The sequence below is a fragment of the Chrysemys picta genome, chromosome 1, assembly GCF_011386835.1.
Source record: "Chrysemys picta bellii isolate R12L10 chromosome 1, ASM1138683v2, whole genome shotgun sequence".
Classification (NCBI taxonomy): Eukaryota; Metazoa; Chordata; order Testudines; family Emydidae; genus Chrysemys; species Chrysemys picta.
The window spans coordinates 314465849-314488306 of NC_088791.1; the positions used below are offsets into that span (position 1 = coordinate 314465849).

General features: G+C 43.8%; 1 protein-coding gene across 2 annotated transcripts in view; it reads left to right on the top strand.

The window, feature by feature from the left end:
- The window catches only part of XPO4 (exportin 4), a 164540-nt gene that overhangs the window by 65570 nt on the left and 76512 nt on the right, over positions 1-22458 (top strand). For both annotated transcript variants that reach the window (XM_005304383.4, XM_042842900.2), the window contains 2 exons: positions 17502-17618; positions 18431-18584. In XM_005304383.4, coding sequence (XP_005304440.1) covers positions 17502-17618; positions 18431-18584 — 271 coding nt within the window. The remainder of the gene's footprint in view (positions 1-17501; positions 17619-18430; positions 18585-22458) is intronic.

Below are 22458 nucleotides of genomic sequence, written 5' to 3' on the forward strand. Positions count from 1 at the left end.
GGTATGATTTCCCTTTACAAAAGTCGTGTGGACTCTTCCCCAACACAAATTGTGTTCACCTCTGTGTCTAATAATTCTGTTCTTTACTATAGTTTCAAGTAATTTGCCTGGTACTGAAGTTAGGCTAAGTTAATTGTCAGGATTGCCTCTGGAGCCTTTTAAAAATCAGCATTGTATTAGTTATCCCCCAGACATGTGGTACAGAGGCTGATTTAAGTGATAGGTTACATATCCTGTTTAGTAGTTCTGCAATCTCATATTTGAGTTCCTTCAGAACACTTGGGTGAATACCGTTTAGTCCTGGTGATTCATTACTGTTTAATTTGTTAGTTTCTTCCAAAACCACCTCTACTGACGCCTCAATCTGGGATAGTTCCTCAGATTTGTCACCTAAAAAGAGTGTGGGAATCTCCCTCACCTCCTCTGCAGTGAAGATGGATGCAAAGAATTCATTTAGCTTCTCTGCAGTGGCCTTGTCTTCCTTGAGTGCTCCTTTAGGACCTCAGTCATACAGTGACCTCACTGATTGTTTGGCAGTCTTCCTGCTTCTGACATCCTTTAAAAAAAATTTGCTGTTAGTTTTTATTTGCTAGTTGCTCTTCAAAAAAAAAAAGTCTTTGGCCTGCTTAATTATACTTTTATTCTTGATTTACCAGTGTTTAGGCTCCTTTCTATTTTCCTCAGTAGAATCTGATTTTGATTTTTAAAAGTTGTCTCTAACCGCCTCTTTTACTCTGATTAGCCATGGTGGCTTTTATTTTATTTACTTTTTTTTTGGTTTTCTTACTGTTCTTTTTATTTGAGGTTTACATAATTTGAGCCTCAATTATGGTGTTTTTTAAGAAGATTCCATACAGTTCGCAGGCATTTCACTCTTGTGACTGTTCTTTTTAATTTCCATGTAACTAGTCTCCTCATTTTTGTGTAGTTTCCCTTTTTGAAGTTAAATGTTACTATGGTGGGTTTCTTTGGTATTTTTCTTCCTTAGAAAGATGTTAAGTTTAATTATGTTGTCGTCGCTTTTACCAAGCAATTCACTATATTCACCTCTTGGACCATATCCTGTGCACCATTTAGGACTAAATCAAGAATTGCTTCTCCCCTTATGGGTTCCATGACTACCTCTCTAAGAAGCAGTCATTGATGGTGTCTAAAAATTTTATCTCTGCATCCCATCCCGAGGTCACATGTTCCCAATCAGTATGCAGATAATTGAAGTCCCTCATTATTACTGGGTTTTCTGTTTTTGTAGCCTAATCTCCCTGAGCCTTTCACAATCACTGTGACCACCTTGGTCAGGTGGTTGGCAGTATATTCCTGCTGCCATGCTCATATTAGTCAAGCATGGAATTTCTATCCATACAGATTCTGTGGTATTCTTTGATTCATTTAAGACTTTTACTTAATTTGACTCCATGCTTTCTTTCACATATAGTGCCACTCCCCATCAGCGTGACCTGCTCTGTTATACCTATATATTTTGTACCCTGGTAATACTGTGTCGTGTTGATTTATCATCATTCCACTGAGTTTCTGTGATGCCTATTATATCCGTATCCTCACTTAATATCAGGCACTCAAGTTCACCCATCTTCACATTTAGACTTCTTGCATTTGTATATTAGCACTTATAAAATTTGTCAATATTTACTTGTCTGCCTTTATGTGATGTAATTATTTCACTGTTCCTCTTTATTTCCTACCTGCACTTGGTCAACTTATAGCCGCTCCTCTTTACTAGGATATAGAATATCCCCTTTAATAAATCTTTCCCTAAGGGAGGTGTCTGTCCAAACCATGTGCTCCTCTGCACCTGTCAGCTTTCCCTCAGCCTTTAGTTTAAGAACTCTTCTATGACCTTTTTAATTTTACATAGCAGCAATCTGGTTCCGTTTTTGGTTCCATGAGACCATCGGAGTGACCATTTCTTACTATTCCATCCTGGGCTTCCTGGTGTAGTTGAATTGGATGGCTGCAGAATGTAATTCATGTAGTAAAATTTTCATTGCCCTCGGAGTAGGAAATTGTTTGAGCTGTGCCAAGTTCCTCAAGAGAAACTCCAGGTGGCTTTTTTATTTCTTGTAAGCGTTGGTGAGGATAAAATAATCATAAAAATTTACAAGGCTTGTATAATCACTGATTAAACTGAAGGTCCATTCAGTTTGGTGAGGCATTGTATAATATAGTGCACAGTTTATTTAATTTCATATTTTTCATTATGAGTATAGAGATACTTGACCTGAGTTTTCCACAAGGATAATAAGTGAAAATCAGCTAAAGGGAAGGCATTGCCTAAATAAATGAATGTGCTTTGCCTTTAATTCATGTAGTTTTAGCAGACTTATAATTAAACCATCTGAGCAGGAGCTATGAAAGGTCTCTAGGTAAGCAATCAGTTCATCTTCATTCAGACCCACAGAGTGATATGTGACTCACTGTTCATCAGACAACGCAATAATGAAACACTCTGAAGACAGATAAATAACAGTGACTGAAGAGTTTCTTGGTTCTCGGTATTCAGAGTTTGCAATTAGATGTTAGGTGCTTAGATAACTGCAGTGATAGGAGTGGTATTAAAAACTAAGAGGCATGGATGTATAACAGTGAAGTAGTATATTAGATAGAATGGATGTATCGGCTGCAGCATACGTCCTCTGGGATGAGGAAGCAGGTTTGAGAAGTTAACAAATTAAGCACACGTGCCATGAGCGTGACCTGCCAAAACTAGAATTTGAGTGTATACAGCTGTTGGCCTCAAATGAATATCTGATACCAGTGACAAGCTGTGTGGTTTTGTTTTGTTACTTTGTTCCCTGATATAACTGTAGGGCTTCATTTTGTTTGCATAACTATTGAACATCAGAAGGTCCAACTGTAAACAGAGCGCTTTGGACAGAAACTGTTGAAGAAAGTCAATTCTGTTATACGTAGATGATCTGAAAATGATGTTAGTAAATGTAGTAGTTTGTCCGAGGAACGCTGGGGAGGGAGCGGGAACATTGTCCCTTCTCATTGTAGAACTGGCTTGCAAGAGAAGTCTCACTTTTGAAAGACTTGGTCTAGAACAACCTTTTTACTTGGCGTATGGCTACACTTGCAGCTGTACAGCGCTGTGAGTTAAACCCACCTCCCTACAACTGAGTAGGGAAAGCGCTGCAGTCTATCCACACTGACAGCTGACAGCGCACTGGCGTGGCCACGTTTGCAGCTGCATTGGGAGTGGTGCATTATGGGCAGCTATCCCAGCATTCATGTGGCTGCAACGTGCTTTTTAAAAGGGGGTGGGGTGGAGTGTGATAGGGTGTGTAGGGGGAGAGAGAGTGGGTTTTGAGGTGCTGAGAGTGTGTCAGCACGCTGCCTTGCAAGTTCCGATCCCTCTGCCCCCCCTGCTTCTCATTCACTCACTCAAAGCAAACAGCAAAATGTTCGCTTTTTGTCTCTGGTACGGAGCTTTGAAACGGCACTTCCGCATTCCTGGAGCTGATCACAACAATGAAAAGAGTGGCCACTTGATAAGGGGATTATCACATTGCAGCAAGTTAACTCCTCATTCACACTGACACCCGGGAGTTGTAGCCACTACGCTGCATCTCTTATTCCTCTCGGGAAGGTGGAGTACCTGCAGCGCTATAGTCAGGGAGACACAGTGTTGTACGTGCCTTGCCAGTGTGGACGGGGAGTGAGGTACAGCGCTGTGGGCAGCTTTATTGCGCTGTAACTCGCAAGTGTAGCCAAGGCCTTATACTCATGAAAGTTTATTAGCCAGGAACTACACAACTATTTCTGCCCCAATGCCCCTTTTCTACTCTATCAACTGCTTGCTTCTATACTAGTTAATATCCCTGAAGAATTACTTTTATCTTAAAATAAAAAAATAAATTTAAATTAATGGAGATATCCTATCTCCTAGAACTGGAAGGGACCTTGAAAGGTCATCGAGTCCAGCCCCCTGCCTTCACTAGCAGGACCAAGTACTGATTTTGCCCCAGATCCCCAAGTGGCCCCCTCAAGGATTGAACTCTCAACCCTGGGTTTAGCAGGCCAATGCTCAAACCACTGAGCTATCCCCCCCCCCAATAATTAATGGAGATATCCCCCCCCCCAATAATTAATGGAGATATCCCATCTCCTAGAACTGGAAGGGACCTTATTGCATATTTCCCGTGGCCCTGAAACATTGGCTACATTGACAATAGAGATTCCATTGTGGGAGGGGGGAAGAAAACTGGAGCCCTGTAAATCACTAATAAGAGTAACTGAAAATTATTTAAGATAACAGGATTAGTTTCATGTTCTAACTGTGAAGGGAATAAGCCCCTTGTGCTGTTAAATTCATTGAAGTTCAATTATCTAGAATACAAAAGGAAAAATAATAAGATATTGAGATTTCCCAAATGGGATTTCTTCTTTAGTTTGATGATTTAGAATTTGCAGTGAGATGAATGTGACTAACTTGAACCAAGCGTCTTTCAACATGAATGTGTCCACACACTGAAGTTCAAGACTGGGATACAACAGTTTTGCTGTGCAATTAATTCTGCTTTGTCTGGGTCAGCTTCTGTGATTTAGACAGTTGTGTGCTAACTCCTATGTTTCCCTAATCCATAATTGAACTGTTCTTCCTTTCATACATTTTGTAACCTAATTATCCTCAAATAAATCAGTTCACTTACTCAGTGAGCTGCCTAGATGAAAGTGAGAAATCCCACAAATGTTCATTATGGGTTTAACATTCGGTATAAGTGACATTCCTTTGGAAGGAGTGAGTCACATTTTATAGAGCATGCATATATCATGAAGATTACTCCACAAAAGTTGTTTTGCAAAATAAGGTTCAAATTGTGCATATTTTTCATATAATGGCTCTGTTTTAGTGTTGTGTATAGATTTAAAAAAAATCTTATTGTCTAAAGCCATGCTTTAGGGTTGTTTGATTGCTAAATTAATCTCTTATCACAAGTCTCATTGATCTTCTGTTCGAGCAGCTGAGTGTTTTATGTATGTCAACCTTTCAAAAATTTATTACTGGTAATAAAGCTAACTGGGGTAAGTGCCAGGCTATTCTAAGAGACAATCCATGCTCTGAAGTATTTTATTTTGTCAGATGGGGTTATTGTTTGGGTATGTTCTTGTGACAGAACTAATGAAATTGCTGCTGAGTGAGACAAGCTAGGTTCATGAGGTATACTCTTACTGGTATGAAGTTAATGACTCTATTGGGAAATTAGAACATTGAGGTTTGACTTTTAATATGATCAGAATTACTCACATTTTCTAGCCATTAATATGTGGCATTCTTGAATCTGATTATCTGTATTTTGTGCGATGTTACTAAAAGTGAAAAACCAAAAAACCTAAAGTGTGGTTACTTTAAAAGAATCTTGTAACTCTGATGTACAACTTTTTTTTTTTTTTACCAAGCACAGTGTGCGCTACTGGTTGATCTTAAATAACTTTGTTTTTCAAATTTTTATGAGGTTTTTCTTAGACTTAGTAATGCAGCTAGTGTGCATGTTAAGATATGCTTTGTAGATCCCTCTGTACAAAATACACTTGTAAGCTTACAATACTTAACTTTCAAAAGATTCAGAGGGGTAGCCGTGTTAGTCTGGATCTGTAAAAAGCAACAGAGAGTCCTGAGGCACCTTTAAGACTAACAGATGTATTGGAGCATAAGCTTTCGTGGGTGAATGCCCACTTTGTCGGGCATTCACCCACAAAAGCTTATGCTCCAATACATTTGTTAGTCTTAAAGGTGCCACAGGACTCTCTGTTGCTTTTTTCAAAAGATTGTGTCATTGTCGCTGTATATCAAGTGAACTCCTTTGAAGGGTCTTATAAATGTGATTGTTCCTCTTTCAGTGAGCTAAAAAGGTGACTATATGTAGCTCCCTTTAAAATTGTTGGACTGATTTCTCTCCCCCCCCCCCCCCACACACATTTGTGTGAAAAGGTAATATATCATGCATGAATATATTTAGTCTTTTATAGCATTATTATGTTTTGGAAAATAACAGTATATTTAGGGTATGTCTACACTGGGGGGGGGGAAAAGTGTGTTCTTAACGCAGGTTGTCTAACCCAGGTTAAGAAGAAACCTGGGTTAAGAACACAACTTTAAAAAAAGAATAGCTTTGTAGCTGGGGTAGCATGGGCTGCTTAGCCATCTCAGGGCTTGTCTACACTGGCAAGTATTGTCGCCAAAAACTGCCTTTTGGCGACACATCAGCAAGAGCATACAGAACTGGCTTCCACCAGTATCCCACAATGCCTGCCCTGATTGCTCAGTGTTTTGATCTTTGCTGCCCTGCAGGCATGCGCCCCCTCCCCTTTCAAAGCTCCAGGAAGTATCTGTGTGCTGCTCCATTTGGGGAACAAACAAAGAGCAAATCATTGGAATGCTGCTGTTCTGTGCTGCACTAGGAACACAGCAGCCGGCAGACTGCTGCTGCAGAGAGAGGGGGACAGACTGCTGTGCTGCTTTGCCATTCCTCAGCACGGAGAGCTCCCAGAGCTACTCATGATGCTGCTCTCTGCAGCTGAAGGGGCTGTGGGAGAACTCGGAGAGAATCCCAAGATGCGCAGCGGTCAGCTCTGCTTTCCCACAACACTGCACTGTGGGATACATACCCACGGTGCATTGCTCACCCTGTCAATGATCGTATCCCCAGTTTGGACATGGTCTGTCGACAGAGGGAGCAAGTGTGAAGATCCTTTGGCGATGTTTGTTTTGTCGTTTTTTGGGTGTCGATGTAAGTTTTTTGTCAACTAAACTTGGTAGTGTAGACAAGCCCTCAGTATGAACCCAGGGGCTCTAGGCATGTACATATTTGCAGACACTAGTCTGAGTTGCTGCTGTGCTACCATGGGTACGCTCATAGGCGTGTGCTGGGTGTGCCTGGGCACACCCTAATGCCCTCTCAGAAGTGGCCAGCAGGGCACCATGTCCCTGGGGCCAGGGGGGGTTGCTCCAGGCACCGCCCCCCGCAGCTCCCATTGGCTGGGATGGGGAACTGCAGCCAATGGGAGCTTTGGGGGAGGTACCTGGAGGCGTGGCAAGGGTAGCTTGCAGAGCCCTATGCTGCCTCTCCCTCCCCTGGGGCTGCGCGGGGACGTGGTGCGCGGCGCGGCATCAGGGCAGGCAGGGAGCACACCGCTGCGGGTAAGCGGTGCCGGGGGAGCCCGAATCCTTCCTGCACCCTGCTCGCCCCCCCCCCCCCCCCGCCTGCACCCTGTTGAACCGGGCTCCTCTTCCCCAGGGCCGGGCCCAGCTGCTTTAACAGCCCCACGTGCGCTGGCAGCCTCCCACCCGGCAGCACCAACACAGCCGCTGAGCCTGCCTGCCGGGACGGGGGGAGCCCAGATCCCCAGCCCAGGTCCCGCCTGCAAACAGCCTACCCTCCTGCACCACAACTCCTTGCCCCCTGCCCTCCTGCCCTGAGCCCCCCTGTCCTCCAACCCCCTGCCCCGAGCCCTCTGCCTGCACCTCTCCTGCCCACCAACTCCCTACCCTGAGCCCCCTGCCTGCCCTGAGCCCCCTCCTGCCGCCAACCCCCAGCCCTGAGCCCCGTGCCTGCACCTTGCCCCCAACCCCCTGCCCTGAACCCCCTGCTACACCCTGCACCCCAACCCCCTTCCCGGAGCCCCCTTATACACCCCACACCCCTCCTTTGCCCCAATCCCTTGCCCTGAGCCCCTTCCTGCACACCGCACCCCCTCCCACAGCCCAACCTTTATGATGTTGGCCTTTAAAAAAAAAAAATTCCCTGGGTGCACACCCTAATGAAATGTGCTGCGCACGCCTATGGGTATGCTGCTGTTTGTAGCGCACTGACACAGGGACGTCTATGCAAACTATGAATCATCTTCCCAGCTCTAAGTATAGACGTCGCCTAAGGCTACGTCTACAGTGGTGCAGCTGCACCTCTGCAGCACTTCAGTGCAGATACCACACCAACAGGAGGGCTTCTTCACCAGATATGCTGTTTCCTTTTTTATTTCTAAAGGCTTATCTACAGTGCACATGGAGTTATTTAGGAATGGCTATTCCCAAATAGCTCTGGGACACTTTTATTTTGGAATAATGCTGCCTTGTTCCTGTTTAGTGTGGTTTTAGCTAAACAGGAACAAGGCCGCCTTACTCTGGAAAAAGTGTCCACGCATGGAGTTATTCAAGAACAGTTTTCCCTGAATAACTCCATGTGTAGGCAAGCCCTAATGCTATGAATGGCAGTCCATAGTGATAGGATCTATTCAAGTTACATCTTTTAAAAACTAGTTTGTTTAAAGGGACAAACTTGAATATCCTAAAACTAACTTAAAATGTTTTTCTGATAAAGCCCCCTTAATTAGTAAGTCCTGACATTTCTTTATTTTTTTTAAATCAATTTTGTTTTGAAATAATTCTCTCTTCTCTTTGTTGCTGCTGCTTTTAGAAAGGGACTTTTGAGGTGGGTCTGAGTGTAATGCCAAACCTGCTCAAGACAACCAGTCAGCTTCCCCACCCCCTCATGTTTGACTGCTGCCATATCAGCTTCAGACTTACTGTTGCTGTTACTGGTACACAAGCCCTTGCATGAGCTCTATCCCAGAGCAGTATAGGAGAGTAGTGAATCATCATGCTGATGCAGTGTTTCCCAAACTTTAGAAAGCTGACTTCCCCCCTTCAGGAAGAGGAAACCAATCTCTCACACCTTGGAGACTCATCCTGTCCTTTGGGGAAACAGCATGCTACTGCATGAGATCAGGCATGCAACTGACAAACAAAACAATGAAACTGACAGTGCACAAAGTACTGTCAAATGCACAAAGTAAAACTGGGAAAAAAAGGAAGGAGAAAATAACTTTACTCTTTCAGTTAGAGTAATCTTGGAAGTTTTTTATTACCACAGTAGGTACCAAATCTCTCCCCCTCCTCCTTTCCTATTTCTTTACTCCCATTATACACTGTTGTATTTTGGTTTTGTAAATGGTGCCAACTTGTATCATTGTTTTAGTTGTCCTAGGTTGTTTTGTGTAGTAAATCTGTTGGGAGGGTTATCAGATCTTTGTATGATGAAGCAGAGAGGACTTAATTTGTATGCTGTTGTATCACAAAAATGATATAGCATGCTCATCATATATGGAATTAAAGTAATTGCCATTAAAGCTGTCTTTGCATCACTGCTTCCTAGAGCCTACAAGTATTTATGGAAGTCTGGAATAGGCATTATCAGTTGTGATAGACCCAGACCAGTTGGGAACAGCAGAGTAGCAGAAGGGAGATATACTGGCCACTGGATAAGTAGTTTTCTGTTCCCTGAGTGACCAGAGCAGGGGCTGCTCCAGGCTAATAGACCACCTGACTCCAATTAACTTGCTAAGAGTCAGGTGAGACAGTTAAGCACCTGATGCTAATTAAGGCCCCTCTGATGCTATAAAAGGGCTCACTCCAGTCAAGCCAGGGGAGAGGAAGTGTGTGAGAAGATCTGGGAGCAAGAGGTGTGCAAGAAGCTGAGAGTGAGTAGGCATGCTGCTGGAGGACTGAGGAGTACAAGCATTATCAGACATCAGGAGGAAGGTCCGGTGGTGAGGAAAAGAAGGTGTTGGGAGGAGGCCATGGGGAAGTAGCCCAGGGAGTTGTAGGTGTTGTGCAACTATACCAGGAGGCACTCTAAACAGCTGCAGTCCACAGGGCCCTGGGCTGGAACCTGGAGTAGAGGGCGGGCCCGGTTTCTCCCCATACCTCCCAACTCCTGATCAAACACAGGAGGAATTGACCTGGACTATAGCTTCTACCAGAGGGGAAGGCCTCTGGACTGTTTCCTGACCTACAAGATGAATCTGTGAAGTGAGCAAATCCGCCAATAAGCACAGGACCCGCCAAGGTAGAGGAGGAACTTTGTCACAACTGGTGTGAGAAGTGGGATTTGGGGTGCACAGCGCGGCGGAAGAAGGAGGGTGATTTAAAAAAAAAAGGGGGGGGAGGGTTTATTTATTTTTTCACCACAATGGATGATGTAGTGCAGGCACTAATACACGCTATGGCGGCCCAGAAGGAGGCTACCCGTGTCCAGGCAGCCGCCCAACAGGAGGCAGTGCGGCTGCAGCAAGAGACTAATCGCCTGCTGATGGACCAGGCTGCTCAAGACCGAGCTATGTTGCGAGAACTGATAAGCCAGGTAAAGACCCTTACAGAGCTGAACCGTGGCCATGATGGGATGCGGCTCATACGGGCCATCCATTGGCTGCAGAAAATGATGCGGGAGGATGATGTAGAGGCATACCTTCTGGCCTTTGAGAGGACAGCCTTACGGGAGGCCTGGCCTCGAGATCAGTGGTCTGGCATCCTTGCCCCATTCCTGTGTGGGGAGGCCCAGAAGGCCTACTATGATCTGCCTGAAGAGGCTGCATCAGACTACCCCCAGCTGAAAGCAGAGATCCTGGCCAGATCTGTGGTAACGACAGCAGTGCGGGCCCAGCGGTATCACGAGTGGAGGTACCAGGAAAACAAAACCCCGCGGTCCCAATTGTATGACCTCATCCATCTCGCACGAAAGTGGTTGCGAACTGAGTCCCGGAATCCGGAAGAGATACTAGAGGTTCTGGTAATTGACCAACACATGAGGGGACTACCGCCAGACCTTCGCGCCTGGGTAAGCCAGAACGAACCCTGCACCTACGACGAGGTCGTCGCATTGGTAGAGAGGTGAAGGACGGTGAGGGAGCTGACCCGACCAGTTAAAGAGGCACCCCAGGTTAAATTAGCAGCACCAAGCCCCAAAGGTCAGGTGACTGGGCCACCAAGAGGGCCCAGGTGGAAAAAGAGAGGGGCTGAAGGCCCACTAGAGGCCACAAAGAGTCGGCGCACTGAGGGAGAAGAGGATCGGGAGGTTAAACTGCCCAAACCAAGAGACCTGGGAATACCTAGGGCTCCATACAGATGTTATGCCTGCCGGGAGTGGGGACACATAGCTGCTGAGGAGCCTATGCAGTGTAACCTGGGGAACTGGGCAGACCCATGCTCCCTAATTCACCTTGTGGGGGTCTCACTAACCCCACATATGTATACCAGACCAGTGAAACTAAATGGGGTAGAGGCCACAGCACTGGTTGATTCGGGGAGTGCTATCACGCTTGTCTCGGGGAAGCTCGTGAAGCATAGTCAGCTGCTGTGAGCTAAGCATACGGGGATAACCTGTGTCCATGGGACAGTTGGTTGTTACCCTACCATCCCAGTAAAAATCGAGATTCAGGGGAACACTACTGAGGTAGCAGCAGGTGTAGTCCCTAAACTTCCATACCCGGTGCTCATAGGGAGGGACTTCCTAGGGTTTGGAGACTTACTCCCGGTAAGGGGATTGGAGAAAGGGGGAAACCCTGAAGTTAGTGAGGCATCCACAGTAGACTGTCAACCCCCAGTCTTCTCTGAAATATCCCCAGATTTGTTCTCCACTCCCAGACAGGGTAGAAAGACAAAAAGGGAAAGGAGGGCAGCTAAGGCCTTGGGAACCCGAATACTGACCTAAAGCCAGAGGGTCGCTCTCGTAGGTAGGCGGATCCGAGCAGCTGAAAAGGAGGCCACCCAGGAGGGAGAAGCACCCGAGTCTGACCCCCACTCAAACACTTCTGAACCAGCAGAGGCAACAGAGACTGGCGCCCTAGATCTCTGGCAGATTAGCCCCGGGAGAGGAAATTTTGATGGGACCAGGCAGAAGACCCAAGGTACGACAACATTAGGAAGGAGGTGACTGAAATAGATGGGGTCCCCGTGGAAGGGAAAACCCAGGGACCAGGACCCTACTTCATAATGAAGAAGGATCTCTTATACCGGGTTGCACCGGGTTGCCCTCTTATACAGGGGCAGAAGGTACAGCAGATCCTAGTACCTCAAAAACACCAGAATGCTGTATTAAGTCTTGCCCATAGTCATCTTTTTGGGGGATATTTGGGGGTAGAGAAGACCCTGGCCAGGGTCCTACGACGGTTCTTCTGGCCCGGAGTACATGAAGAAGTGTGGAGGTACTGTGCGTCCTGCCCGGAGTGTCAGGTGCACAGTCGCCATCCTCACGTGAGGGCACCTTTAGTACCTCTTCCCATCATAGAGGTCCCCTTCGAGCAAATAGCCATGGACCTAGTGGGACCCCTGGAGAAGACAGCCCGGGGCCACCAATATATACTTGTCATTCTGGATTATGCTACTCGCTACCCAGAAGCCGTCCCCCTGCGAAACACAGCCTCTAAAACAATAGCTAAGGATTTGGTGGGGATCTTTGCCCGAGTGGGGCTACCAAAGGAGATATTAACAGACCAAGGAACCCCATTTATGTCGAAGCTAATGAAGGACCTCTGTACTCTGCTCCATATACATATCCTGAGAACGTCAGTCTATCATCCGCAGACTGATGGGTTGGTAGAAAGGTTTAACCGAACCCTCAAGGCTATGATAAGGAAGGTGGTAAGTCGGGACGGGAAGGACTCGGACACCCTACTACCTTACCTTATGTTCGCTATCTGGGAGGTACCTCAGGCCCCAACTGGATTCTCCCCCTTTGAGCTATTATATGGGCGCAACCCCCGAGGCATCCTGGACATAGCCAAGGAAATTTGGGAGAAGGAACCCAGTGAGGGGAAGAACATAATAGAGCATGTGCTACAGATGAGGGACCGGATAGCCCGGGTCACTCCCATAGTGAAGGAGCACCTAGAAAAGGCCCAAGAGGCCCAGCAAACCTACTACAATCGTCAAGCCAAGGTTCGTCAGTTTCAGCCCGGTGACCGAGTAATGGTACTGGTACCCACGGCCGAAAGTAAGCTGTTGGCCCAGTGGCAAGGGCCCTATGAAATAGTTGAACCCGTAGGGGAAGTAAATTACAAGGTGCGACAACGGGGATGTCGAAAACTAGAACAGATATATCATGTCAACCTTCTGAAACCCTGGCATACCTGAGAGGCGTGCACGGTGGTTCGGGAAGACCTACACCCAGGGAACAAAAACCCTGGACAGGTGAGGGTGTCTCCCGATCTAACGACAGCCCAGAAGAGGTAACTGAGATGATCACCCAATATCAAGATGTATTCTCGACAAAGCCGGGTTGCACAACTGGGACATATCACATGGTCACAAACCCTGGGGCCAGAGTAACAATGAGGCCCTACCGGGTGCCAGCAGCCAAAAGGGAGGAAATAAAAGCGGAAGTCAGGAAAATGCTGGAGATGGGGATCATTGAAGAATCTCCCAGTCAGTGGTCCAGCCCAATAGTGTTGGTGCCCAAACCCAATGGCACCACGAGGATCTGCAATGACTTCTGGCGACTAAATGAGATAGCCCAGTTTGATGCCTACCCTATACCCCGCATAGACAAATTAGTAGACCGTCTGGGGAATGCCCGGTACTTAACGACCCTAGACTTGACAAAGGGGTCCTGGCAGATTCCCCTAGCTGAAGATGCAAAGGAGAAGATGTCATTCTGTACACCAGAGGGTCTTTTCCAGTGTACGGTCCTTCCTTTTGGACTACATGGGGCCCCAGGTACCTTTCAGCGCCTCATGGACAAGTTATTACGCCCCCATGCCCGCTATGCTGCGGCCTACTTGGATGACGTGGTGAGTCATACCCCAGACTGGGAAACCCACTTGAAGAAGGTGGGGGCGATCCTTGATACCTTCAGGCGAGCTGGCCTTACGGCAAACCCTGTTAAGTGTGCTGTGGGGTTCACAGAGGCCAAATATCTTGGCTACGTGGTAGGAAAAGGTCTGGTGAAACCTCAACTGAACAAGTTAGAGGCCATCCAAAATTGGCTACGACCAAGTAGTAAGAAGCAGGTCCGAGCAGTCCTCGGGGTGGTGGGGTATTACCGTCGTTTCATTCCCCATTTTGCCCCAAGGGCAAGTCCCCTAACGGACTTAGTGAAGGCCTGTGGTCCGGATCCAGTCAGATGGTCCGACACAGCAGAGAGGGCATTTGCAGACCTACGGACTGCCCTCTGCAGTAACCCCATATTGATAGCCCCAGATTTCACCAAGGAATTCATTCTTCAAACAGATGCATCCGAGGTGGGGCTAGGGGCTGTCCTGTCGCAGATGGCTGGGGAAGAGGAACACCCAATTCTCTACCTCAGCAGGAAACTCCTTCTGAGGGAACAAAAATACGCAGTGGTAGAGAGAGAATGCCTCGCAGTAAAATGGGCCATGGAAACGCTGCGTTACTACCTGCTGGGGCGCAGATTTGTCCTCGTGACCGACCATGCCCCTCTTCAATGGATGCAACGGAACAAGGAAAAGAACACAAGGGTAACCTGGTGGTTCTTATCCCTCCAACCTTTCCAGTTCCGCATACAGCACAGAGCAGGGAGTTGCCATGGCAACGCCGATGGCTTATCATGTGTACACAGTCTGGAGTCCCAAGCTGCCCAACCCCTTGGTGTTGAGCAGGGGGGAGAGATATGTGATAGACCCATACCAATTGGGAACAGCAGAGTAGCAGAAGGGAGATCTACTGGCCACTGGATAAGTAGTTTTCTGTTCCCTGAGTGACCAGAGCAGGGGCTGCTCCAGGCTAATAGACCACCTGACCCCTATTAACCTGCTAAGAGTCAGGTGAGGCAGTTAAGCACCTGACGCTAATTAAGGCCCCTCTGATGCTATAAAAGGGCTCACTCCAGTCAAGCCAGGGGAGAGGAAGTGTGTGAGAGGAACTGGGAGCAAGAGGTGTGCAAGAAGCTGAGAGTGAGTAGGCGTATTGTTGGAGGACTGAGGAGTACAAGCATTATCAGACATCAGGAGGAAGGTCCGGTGGTGAGGAAAAGAAGGTGTTGGGAGGAGGCCATGGGGAAGTAGCCCAGGGAGTTGTAGGTGTTGTGCAACTGTACCAGGAGGCACTCTAAACAGCTGCAGTCCACAGGGCCCTGGGCTGGAACCCGGAGTAGAGGGCGGGCCCGGTTTCTCCCCATACCTCCCAACTCCTGATCAAACACAGGAAGAATTGACCTGGACTATAGCTTCTACCAGAGGGGAAGGCCTCTGGACTGTTTCCTGACCTACAAGATGAATCTGTGAAGCGAGCAAATCCGCCAATAAGCGCAGGACCCACCAAAGTAGAGAAGGAACTTTGTCACACAGTATAGCATCCTCTGGCAACTTTGAATTATTCTTTAAAAAATATATCTTGCAAAGGCATGAAAAATCCTTGACTGTAGAACAGTGGCTCAGTCAAACTTTTAAATTTATTTTTAACTTTTTCAGAGAACTAGTTTTTATATGGTGTTCTCATAGTTTTGATGTTTGATTCAAAAGGAAGTGCTTGCCTTGATTAATTCTCATATTGATTCAATTCTGAATTAAAAAAAAAACACAGCCCACAGTCCCAACAGTAACTACACAGAGCCTTGAGATTTTTAAAACTGCTGAATCATTTAGGTGACAGCTGACTTATTGTATAATATAGGGTTGACAAGTAGAGAGACTACACTGCTATTCTAGCAATTGAAGGTTTTGATTTTTTGTTTTACACTGGCGAAGATACATCCTTCACAATTTAACAATAGTAAAAAAGAAATAGTCAAGTAGAATTGAAATTAAAATAATTACTTTGAACTGAAATAGAAATATTTGAATTTAGCAATTAATTGGAGTAAGCGGACATAAAGTAAATGTTTAATGTACTGTAGGCAATTGTCTGCAAAGATGCATGAAACAACCATGTTTCCTTGATCTGGCTGGGATTTATTTAGCAAGTAAGAATTTTAATTTAATGTGTACTGGCTAAGATAACTAGTTGTCTGTAGGGTCAAGGTACTGACATCAGAGGCATTTCTGAACAAAGATGTTGCAGTTGGTGGGTGGATGGCACTGCTTTCAGCTGTTGTATGAGCTTGCATAAATAGTATCTCAACTTTAATCTTTCGGGTGTTCAGAGGTAGTGTGCATATTTCCATTTAACCCCTGGACACTTGCCGGCATGTATGACCCTTTAACAATTCCTGTCCCTCTGTCCATCCTTGGCACCTTGGCTCCAAACAGTCTAGGAGTAAAGCCAGTAACTTTTTGAAGTTGTAACTGTGTTGGGTACATCTATTAAGCAAAAATATTTTCATTTAATTAATACAAGGTGTCTGTTATGTTTCCTGTGTAATATGTTGAACATTTGTGAAATGTAATTTACCTCCCCAGTACAAGATGTTTTCTTTCCTTTTGTGTGTGGTGATCAATCATGGTAAAATATAGGGGAAATGAGAACTGAAAAAGATGATTAATGGACTTCGGTATCAAGAGTAAAGCTTGTTTTTTGTTTTTTTGGGTTTTTTTTGCAAAAATCAATTGTTTTTGCAGCATATTTCAGCAAAGAAGAGTGTGGCCTTGACTTGTATTTTAGGATAACACATCTCTTGTAAGTCGCTTATCTATTAAAAACTTTTGAAGTATTGACTCTTACCTTACATTTTGTGAGTGAGAAAAGAACAACCAGGGCCCAATCTGATTAGAGCCTTTGGGAGCTACCTCAATATAATGACTGATATGTTTTCTGCAGTCCTACAAGCTTTCTGTGTTTCATGAACTGTAGTTGGCAAGGTACTTTATTGTGGCTTGAATATCTACTTCTGTCAGTAGGGAATCATCTGTCAATCTTCAAGCAGTGATACTTTCTGCTAATTCTGTCCCAGTTCTGGACTTTTTTTAGAGATGAGGGAGGGAGTTTGGACTTTGGAGGTGCTTTTTTGACTAGCTATATCTCATTCTCTGTCTCTTGGTATAAATTTAATTTACACCAACAGACACCAACATGGGAAAGTAACAAACACAAAGGAGGGTCAAAGCAAACTGCAAAGTGACCTGGATAAATTAGACAAATAGAGGCAACAGGAAGCTGAACCTTTGCTAGTGGTAGGCTTAGTACGTACTTAAAAGCTATGTTGGCATAGCTTGGAAATAAAAAGCAAAACACCCCATGCCAACAGAAACCTCAACGTAGATGGGCCTATGTTGATGGAAGAGGGCTTTTGTCGACATAACTAACGTCATTCAGGGAGGTGGTGGTGTTAAACCAACAAACTCCTGTATGTGTAGGCTGAGTCTACACTAGGGCTGTGCTGTCATAGCTAAGCCAGCATAGGCACCATAGGGTAGACATACCCCTAATGAACGTAAAGCCTTAAGCACAGGGAAGGAACTAAACAGCATATATGGAAAATGGGTTGAGCTAACCAAGCAGAAACATGATTGTCTGAAAGCAAATTTGTTTTCATCCTGTGTTAATACTCTAATATTACTTTTCATGTTACCCAAGTACTAAAGTTCCCTCGGAGAAGGTGTGGAATTTGTACAGGGAGAGATGGCGCATCCAAGGAGCTTTACTTTAAGCGCTCCAGAATCTGAGGAAAGCTTGAGCTACTGCTCTAGTTTGTGTCATAAGATGGCTGAAGTAACTGAAGTCCATAGAAATATTCTAATAAGATAACTTAAACTGCATCTTAAGCAGTATTACCTTATTGAACAACTTTTAATTTATATTATTTCTTATATAGCAAACTTTGGCCTGTTCCATTTTAACGGCTTTGTTGAGCGAGTTCTCAAGTTCAAGTAAAACCAGCAACATTGGACTAAGCATGGAGTTCCATGGTAACTGCAAACGAATATTTCAGGTAAAAAAAAAAAAAAAAAACTAACGTATGCTAACTATATTTCTGATAAATAGAAATGTTAATAAAGGAAAACTTTCATGCACCAACAAATGCATTAACAATTTTGGTATGTGCAAAAGACTCCTATATATTATAAATTAATACTAAATACATACAAAGTATGTATTAATTCCTTGTTTAGTGAACATTTTAGTAATTTTAGGAATATTTGTTTCAGAAAGTGTAATGCATTTTTTGTCCATTTTATGAATGTAGATCTATGAATCTATACACAGTAGGAATCTTAACTCCCTGTCTACCAATAGCAAATAAAACTAATACTCTTTGGAACGATGATAGTCTTAAATATAGCTTTGGTTAAAAGCCAAGGAAAGCCATGCATTTAAAAATATTATTGCAGATGGTGCGGTCTGGTTGTCTCAGATGTATTGTTTGGCTATGGATAAACGTTTTTGTGAAGGCATAGCTTTAAGTTCTGTGACTGTTGTGGAACAGCTTATCAACTTCTTCCATGCCAAAGACCAAATCCCTCCTCCTCTACCAGTTGTTAGAAAAATGTATTACCAGTTTTTTCTCTTAATGACTAATATTTATAATTAATAAGATTTAAGCTTTTTTTTTTTAAGTGTTACATTGTGTAGGTAAAGGCCTTGTTTCTGTAAAAATGTTAGAAATGTTCCAAGTTAATGCAAGAATCCCAGATTTTGTAAATAAAATTTAATTTTATTATTTCTTACTATTTGCCTGATCAAGAACTTCTTACTTCATGAATGGGAGACTCCATTAATAGTATGTATTCTTCCTAACACTAGGAGGATGACCTTCGGCAGATCTTCATGCTAACAGTAGAGGTACTACAGGAATTCAGCAGACGTGAAAACCTCAATGCTCAGATGTCTTCAGTGTTTCAGCGTTATCTTGCACTAGCCAATCAGGTCTTAAGCTGGAACTTTCTTCCTCCAAATTATATCCTTTTAATGTTTGAACCTTTGCTTCAGCTAATTAACTTCACCTGTACTTGATAATTGGAGCCTTTGAAAAATGTAACATTTAGAGAATTTTTTTTTCAAGTGGGGGTAATTTAGACCTTGCTATGTACTCTATTGGTCACTCCCATACTTGCTTATATTTACTATATATTCAAGTTGTTACTGCTGTTTTCTCTTTAAAGTTGTGAGTGTTTGTCACAAGGTTAAAATTAGCTCATAGAAGCAGCAGCTAGTTATGGGCTGCTGGACTGTCTAGCAGATGTCGGGATGGTGCAGAGTGGGAACTTTCATCTATTGCTTTAATATGAGACTAGGCAGAACCAGGAGGGATAGATCAGAGCTCTTGTTTTTCTTATAAAGCTTCTCACTGTGGATCTATCACCTCCTTCTCTCCACCAAGAAAAGGGGAGGGTGATGTAGAATTAACACCCTCCAAGAATTACCCCCTCTCTGGCTTCTTTGGGAGCTAGAAGAGAAGTTCTGTACTACTTTTTCCATGAGCAGTAGAAAAGCGTTTTAGGATCCCACCAAGAAAAGCATTTGCCAGAAGGCAGGGAGAACAGACTGCACCTGGTACACTACCCCTTCCTCCTGACAACCTACAGGTTGCCTTAGTCCCTCATTCCTGTGTGTGACAGGTTGCTGATCTTGGGATCCCAAAGAAGTGGGAAGAGAGTAAAGAAGAAGAGGGACTATAATGCAGGGAAGAGGCATGGAAGGAGGGGGAAGGAATGAGAGAAGAGAGGAATAGAGATGCCTATATATATATATATATATATCTCACACACACACACTAGAAGAAAATCAGTGTAGATATGGTAAACTGCATTTTGCATTTATCCAACAAAGAGTTAAATGACAAAGCTTCACTGCCAGGGGTGACTTTTATCCCTGACTCACAAAGCTGTTTTAAATCCTTTCAAATCCATTTGCATCGAATGACACACACTACAAAAAAACTCAGATGTTATACCTGAATCCTCTGTAAGGACTTTATTTCACTCCCAGAAATATTGTTGGTTGTGGGTGATCAAAACATGTTGTCGGGGTTGTTTTTGCCCTGATTTCTGGGAAGTTTGTACCTATCATACAATAGAAAGTAAAAGTGAGATTTCCATGCTTGAAAGTGGACATTCTTAAAGTCTTGTCTGGAAGGCTGAGTTCATATTATGAATTCTAAAGTTATAGGGGAAGTACCATGATTTAAAAGAAAACACCCATTTGCAGTTCTGTTGAAAACCACTGAATTCAGGCTAGATTAATGGGCCATATTCAGCCCTGGTGTAACTCAGCTAAAGTCAGCGAAGTTAATCCAGAGATGAGGTTGGTCCAAGGGCTTTGAAGACTGATTTTGGAGGCCAACTGCTGAATGGGCTGAGGTTGTGTAAGGAAAATTTGGGATTTGCAGAATATTGGATATCTTTTGGGATCACCTGTTGTAATTTGACAGTGTCCACAGAAGAGGTACACCTCTATGCTGTCTTGTGTTGAAGGTTTTCCCACTGGTGTAGCGTTACCTTAGTACAAGACCCTAGTGGAGATGAATACCACAGTTGGAAACTGGGGTATGCTGTACCAGTGCAAGTCATAATTTACATGAGTGCTGTGCATCTACACTGGGTTTGAAATGATGCAGTTACATTGGTGCAACTACACTGATGCAAAGAAAATTGGAGAATTAAATTAGTGACCTAGCTTACATTTTTAGCTGTATGTAATCAGAAAATGGCTTGTTCTGTGCCAGTAAATAGGTGTTAATTGAAACAGATAATCAAGCCTTATCACTGCATTAGTACTAGCAATATTTTCAGTCACTTGGATACTTTCAAGATACAGTAGCTAGTAAACTGTATTTTTATAATCAAAGGGAAGAGAGAATTGTCTTTTTTTCCCCCTCCTCTGCTGGGCATTAAATTTTTATATGAAAAGCATATTTAGTATCAGAATGAATTAAATGTAATTAAGAAAACATTAAATAATTCCACCAGTGTAATTTCTTAATCTTTAATTTAAAAAAATGTGACAGTTGGCCATAGGTCTTGGACATTTGGTTCCCAGTTGTTAGACCTGAATGTGAGTGCACTTTTAATACATCAACATTTTTGTAGCAGATGTTCTCTTCGTTCTCAGACAGTTAGCAAACCTCAGAAATGGACTTGTACAATCATCAGTTGTGTGTGGATTTTGCCATAATGTTTTGTACTTCCCTCGGCAAAATACACGGTTGGTTATTCTTGTGTTTGTCAATGACAGAGTGAAGTTAATTTGCAGTAGATATCTGTTCTCTCTAGTTAAATGATTATTGTATCTTTAAAAGAAGTGGCAAAAATGTGATGAACTCAGTACTAATCAAAGAGAATTTTAATCTTCAAGAGTCATATAATTTAGTGTAATCTCTTAAGAATTGTATTAAGACAAGTTACTTTTAGTCACTGCCAAGAGTGTTCATACTGTAATAGGATGCGCACTATTTTGCTTAGCTAAATGCAGTTTCTCACATTAAGCATCTGTATGTCACAGATGGCACATGACAGCATCATATTTAAACTGTAGTACTAGAGATGGCAAGAGCTGGTTTGAGAGATGCTGCTTCTTTCATCTCACTTTATAACATGTAGACAATCTATCAATTGTTATTTTTATCCATAACCTCCATGAATACTGTATACGCAGTAGTTCACCTGGTGTTTATGAATGCTTGAGACATTTCTTGGCAGTGCTAATTGTAAATTATGATAACATAGAATTCCTATTTTGCGCTAAGAATGTATGGCAGTCTGCAGTGGTATGTTGGCTTCTGTAGCATTGCTTTTTTTGGTACTGATACAGCATTGTTTTGTTTACTTGGATCAAGCTAGTTCTGATCACTTTTTTTTTTTCCTTTATTTTTAAATTGACCTTTGGGGAGACTGGATAACTCAGGACTAGTATTGTGCTGTATATCCATATTTTTCATAAATTTGCCTCTGCTGATTCCCACTCTGGGAGCCACATATTGTATCTAAAACATCCCATTTCAGAGCTATATACCATTGGCCCATGTGTACCTTGACATATGCAACTAAGCTGTTCTTCATGGTTCCCTCGTAACCCATCTCTCTCATGAAATTGCCTCTGCAGATCTTCCTGATTTCTCTACAGTAAGTCACATGCTTTTAGTTGCAAGTTATGAAACCACTGACAACAGTAAAATCATTAGGGGCCTGACTTTGTGACTTTCCACAGATCCAAAATTTTTGAACAGAGAGCGTAAGATTTTTGTCATCCTGTCTCCCCCCAAAATTGTATTAATTTCTTTGTTAGCAAATTCAGCCATGGAACTTCATAGATTCATAGATTATAGGACTGGAAGGGACCTCGAGAGGTCATCGAGTCCAGTCCCCTGCCCGCATGGCAGGACCAAATACTGTCTAGACCATCCCTGATAGACATTTATCTAACCTACTCTTAAATATCTCCAGAGACGGAGATTCCACAACCTCCCTAGGCAATTTGTTCCAGTGTTTAACCACCCTGACAGTTAGGAACGTTTTCCTAATGTCCAACCTAGACCTCCCTTGCTGCAGTTTAAACCCATTGTTTCTGGTTCTATCCTTAGAGGCTAAGGTGAACAAGTTCTCTCCCTCCTCCTTATGACACCCTTTTAGATACCTGTAAACTGCTATCATGTCCCCTCTCAGTCTTCTCTTTTCCAAACTAAACAAACCCAATTCTTTCAGCCTTCCTTCATAGGTCATGTTCTCAAGACCTTTAATCATTCTTGTTGCTCTTCTTTGGACCCTTTCCAATTTCTCCACATCTTTTTTAAAATGCGGCGCCCAGAACTGGACACAATACTCCAGCTGAGGTCT